Source organism: Sinohyriopsis cumingii, chromosome 8 (assembly GCF_028554795.1).
Source record: "Sinohyriopsis cumingii isolate HCF-2022 chromosome 8, ASM2855479v2, whole genome shotgun sequence".
Taxonomy (NCBI): Eukaryota; Metazoa; Mollusca; class Bivalvia; order Unionida; family Unionidae; genus Sinohyriopsis; species Sinohyriopsis cumingii.
The window spans coordinates 3092412-3097921 of record NC_142968.1 but is presented as its reverse complement, the minus strand read 5'-3'; the positions used below and the strand labels follow the sequence as shown (position 1 = coordinate 3097921).

Below are 5510 nucleotides of genomic sequence, written 5' to 3'. Positions count from 1 at the left end.
TACGAGTATGGAAAAAGAGTACAGTAACCAAACATTATAGTCTTTACGAGTATGGAAAACGTATACCGTTGCCAAACACTATAGTCTTTACGAGTATGGAAAAAGAGTACAGTAACCAAACATTATAGTCTTTACGAGAATGGAAAATGTGAACAATTACCTTCAATCGCATATTTGTATATACAATAACTGACGTAAGCAATTGCCATAATACAAACTTTATTCTTCAGTTTCAGAAATGTGTAAACAGCATAGTGTAAGAACTTCATATATTTTGCAAACTACAAACTCAAATAAATATACATTGATTGAGTGATTCGTATATTCACTCATCCATTCATTCATTTGTACGTATACATCCATCCATCCATCTGTTTGTTTATGTTAATCTATTTTAATGTAAGTCACCGTTGGCACAAAACTTTAAAGTAATTTAATAATTTAACATTGACAGGAATATTGCATATCAGACGCACTGCAGATCTGTACAGCATTGAGCTGTCTGTTAGAAGAGCGTGCTTGTCAAGTTCATCTGGATTTTTTAATATATAAATAACGTCTCGCTACATGTCACTCAAACTCGAACATGTGTGGATACCTGTGGAATGTCTAACCAATGCTATCACTGGCAAAGGTATGAACACCACCTGATTTATAAGCTCACTGACAACTTGTTTTCTTTTAGACCTAATGTTTGTCATTCATTGGACTGCCACCATATATCCTTTATAATTCAAAAACGTCGAAATTGAAATGTTTATCAACCATTTTCATGACCATTTTAGTATGTACTACATTATTAACCCAATTCATATTGTGTAACGTATAAAAAGAAGATATTCCGATTTATATTATGCACTATTTAATGAGTATGCGCATTTATATGATGCACTATTTGAATGAGTATGCGCATTTATCTTTGTAATGGAGATAGTACATTTGTTCATATATGAAATTAAACAGAAGTATATTTTATTCTACAAGATTTTAAAATTTGTCAAAGTATTGAATGACTATTTTGTACTTTTTGATTATACGTTTATGCTTACAAAACAATGGTACACATGTTTGTCTCGGATGCAAAAGGTTCATTCCATCCAAAAATAACGGTAAAACCTTTAGAAACGAAACGAAAGCTAATCGTGATTATCAGGTCCTAGTGCCGCACATGTAAAGGATATCCGAACGCATTTCTTCTCATTATCATCCCAGAGTTTGTCGTAGGAGCAAGGAATGATGTACATGTTCCCGTGAACGCACGAAACGTACTGGCGACAGTCGGGGCAGTACTGGTATTGTCCATCTCTTACATCATCACAGGATTTCACACAACCTGTAAATTCATTTAACATGATGTAATGTTTCTCTATAAAGAAACTAGCTCATACGAATTTCGAAATGTTATTTGAACATAAGAACGCATGCGTTAAGCTATCACATATCTCCATAGTGATAACAATGTGACAGTACTATATGATTCTAGAGATTAGTTAGATGCAATGCCAGTGCAGTGATGTTCTTAAATGCAAAAATCTGCATATCGCATGATCATGCAAACCTTGTCAGACTATGTACTATAAACTAATTTATATAGGAATTGTTATCCCTTAACATAAATGATCTTACAAGTTTACAGAATATATCCCGTGACAAAGTAACGTCATTGCAAGATATAAATAATCATTGAAAACAACAGAACTTTCGATTTAATTTCCAATCACGGACAATAATAACAGTACCTCCGATTTATATTAAATTGAGTTCGTAGTTTTCTATGTACAGATAACATCAGTCGTAATTCCATAGTACGTTCATAGCCCACTCTCCTTTCCCTTCTCACCTTTTCAACTTTCTTAGACAGCCATTTGAGGTTGGAGTTGAATTTGTTTTTGTTTTCATACTAGAAATGATCTAAATACATATTCAGTAGAAAATGAAAGTACCTTTTCGGGATTCTATGTCTGATGTAAATATTCGTGACTTTGGCACACAGGTTGATGATACCCAGTGGCATTTCTTCAAGACGTCATCCCAGACAAGGTTATCAGGGCATGGCATTATGAATTTGAATCCGAAAGCACAGGACACATACTGGTGACAATTATGGCAGTATTGATAGTCTCCATTCAGTACTCCAATGCAGGAGTCAACGCAACCTTTGAAAGAGGATATAAGAAAATAAATTGTTTTTATATATAATGAACGTTGTTATCCGCACTGTCTGATGTGGTAAACACTTAGGAAATACAATCTTCCAGTGTGCGTGTGATTAAGGAATACAGATCTTGTTTTGCGAACCATTGAAAATGACTGCCATAACTCGAAATATACGTGAACTTTCCTATTAGCAAGTCCGATTGTTTTCTTACTACATGGGAGAAAACAAAGATATTGTAAATTTGTATTAAAGATTTAGTCAAAGTCTAAATGGATTTTTCAACATCGTACTTGCTTACACATGGGAAAAAGCATTTAATATAGCAAGACGGATATTGCTGAAAACATCTCGATAACTTTGTTCGAATTAATTAAGTTGGCAAACAGTAACATATGCAACTTCATATTGAATTATCCTTGCACAATATAACTTGCCCAACTTTTACTGTTACTGTGTAACCTGAAAGTCCCATATACATTTTAAATACATTATCAAATTAAACTAATTCTCGCAGATAATCGCGCGTTTGTAAAGTTGTTTTGTCACATTTTAATGTAAGTATAGGTGCATTGTATTGAAATAAGAAACGCGAGGGAAATCAGAAATAAAAGGATACATATTGCTGATTTATATTACAGTTTGGACTTTGTACACATTGCTGGTGACGCATACACGAAGGATATCCAATCAAATTTCATAACAACGTCATAACAACGTCATTTCATACATGGTTGGATAGCCTGAGCAAGATCAACATATATCAATAAACGTATTTAAGTTCTCTGAAGAAGAAGAGAAAAAACCGAGTAAATAAAACTACCTTTTGGAGCTACTACTTCTAGCGGAAATCGTCTCGACTTGGACTTTGCATCACATGTTGTTGATGTCCACACACATTTCTTGGCCTCGTCATCCCACACAAGGTCATCGGGGCATGGCCTAATGTACATGATCCCATAAACGCATGTCACGTACTGATGACAGTTTAGGCAATACTGATAGTACCCGTTCTCTACTCCAAAACAGGAGTCTACACAACCTAGGAATGAATATAAGACGATGCCACTTTTCCATAGGCCAAACCCATTTATTACAGATCTAAAAATGTGATTTCTTTGTTTTTTACGACACCGTCAGTTTTATATTTCTATTAGGCTTTATAGTAATTGCTGTATTAATGCCACTATCATATCGATGAGATGTTACGTAACAAAAGAGGCAGTTGTGTTCATATTTCGGTCAATAACAGAGGCAATATTTTCTTTTCAGATGATGGTAATCCAATACATGACAGGTAGCTGGTCGGCCCTAGTACCTGTGTGACACAGTACCTGGCAGGTAAAGCCTGATCAAAATAGCATATTTAATCTACCGCAAAAGAGGTCAAGGTAGAGTACGACCCGTATCACAAGATCATCCATTAATTGCCCGTTACCCACATGGGGAAGGAAATTTCACTTACTTGACTAGTCACAGGTTGTGTGAAACGTATGCTATGCAACATTTCTAACTCAAGAGGTCGGTTCGAAATTTCTGTTTAAGGTCATGTTGAAATGCTCAGTGTGCCTCATTTACAAACACGTTCCGGTAGTTCCAAAAACCAAATTGTGGAGGCCAAACATAAAAAAAACAGTGCAATTAAATTAGCCAATTTTCCCACACGTTCCGTTTTTAGTTCGCACCATTGTACATTTCACTTTTACTTTGCGGAATGTGTAATTTTTGGCTCAAGACAAAGAGACCAATTTAGTGTATGGTAGAAACCTGAAGTATTCAATTTCAATCAATAAATAAAATTCCTTAGAATTATGAAAGGGTATGCAATTTATGCAGCAACGGATCTAAACATGAAATACGTTCTAAAATCCTTATACACTTTGCAGTTTTAATAGGATTCACTAGAAATCGAAAATTTCATTACTCTGAGAATGTCAATAGGAAATGAGAGAGAGAGAGAGAAAGAGATAGAGAGAGATACTTACTGGGTGACGCTGCGGTCTCTGTTGTATACAACATTGCAAGTATGAAGTTAATGAGAACCGTGAAACGCTCCATCTTCTAAACCACAACTTCTTTGGTCTCAAGTTAATGGAAGACTTACAAAAGCTTTTTCCAACTGCTTTATATATATATAGTTTTTTTTCTCTCTAAGGAACAGCCGATTAATCAGCGAGATAAATATTCCTCCGCTTTACATGATTTATAACAATGTATAGGTATTCATAAGAAGGGGAATTTCAAAGTTGCAAAAATTTGAACAGAATTTTGACGTGTAATTGTGGGCAGCACGCAATATTTCCTTATTTGTCATCGTGTCTAATTTCCACCTTATGCCTCCGAAATGCAGTTATACAACCTATTTAAAGTCATAACTATTATTAACTTTGCCTGCGGTTTAAAGGTCTTAATCACGAGATAAGATGGTTATTTTGATATATTTTATTTTAAATTAATTTTCTGCTACAAGGTTAAGGATGTTTTGGTAAACTGTCAATAGCCGAATCACACCGCATTCAAAAAAACCCTTAGTGAATGGCATGGCGTAAGCTGTGTAAATAGACATTGGCAGACTGTACCATAATTAACACGTGTATTGTTGGAGACATTCTAGAATCAATCCGAATCGAAGGGAAGAGGCATAATAGTCATGCTCCCTAATTATTTTAATTAGGGATTTTCATCTATAAAAATATAAACACCAGTCTAAATGAGAGAAAGAGAGAGAGAGAGAGAGTTTTGAGAACTCCTTTCACAGCCTTTATGTGTCACTAAACTTATTCACGGTCACAATGCATCTAAATAATATAAAGAGGGCATCTATGAAATCTGGGACCGCCAGATGATACTGTTCTGATTAATGCTTTAAGAAATTGGCGATAATTAGTTTTACGTTTGTTTTCCTCAGCAGATCGATCAGTAATGTTAGAAAGTTCTAGCACACTTCAAGCATAATATCGGCCTATCCATCCGTTTATTACAGTCGATTAGCCGTTCCTTTCGATTGAAAATAAAAGGGCAGTAACCCTACAATAAATATATGCATCTAACTGTAAGCGGTTTTTCTGCATCTTTATCTGCATTATTAAAATTTTCGAGAAAACTGGTTATTCGGAGATGAAGAAAAATCTTTTCAAGTCCCATTTAAACCGAGCGTGAGGTACACATCATCAAAAATGGCTTTTTTACACACCCTCCCTTCCCCCCCTCTCTCTCTCTGTCTATATATATATATACCTTTTTTGGTCATGTTTGCTTATTCGTGAGGGAACATGGGCTCGTGTGTGCTGCCAAGGCGATGGTTGCCGTTTATTCGCGGACATGGTTCGAATCTTCGTAGAGCACGAATTAAAAA

General features: G+C 35.2%; 1 protein-coding gene across 1 annotated transcript; it reads right to left on the bottom strand.

The window, feature by feature from the left end:
* Window positions 1-202: 202 nt before the first annotated feature.
* LOC149792863 (putative chitinase 10) lies at window positions 203-4271 on the bottom strand. Its single transcript, XM_089966648.1, has 4 exons — window positions 4141-4271; window positions 2979-3197; window positions 1944-2156; window positions 203-1333 (listed from the first exon to the last, which is right to left on the bottom strand). Exons 1-4 carry the CDS (start codon window positions 4211-4213, stop codon window positions 1137-1139), a joined length of 702 nt encoding a protein of 233 aa, XP_089822774.1. The 5' UTR covers window positions 4214-4271; the 3' UTR covers window positions 203-1136.
* Between the last annotated feature and the right edge of the window lie 1239 nt (window positions 4272-5510).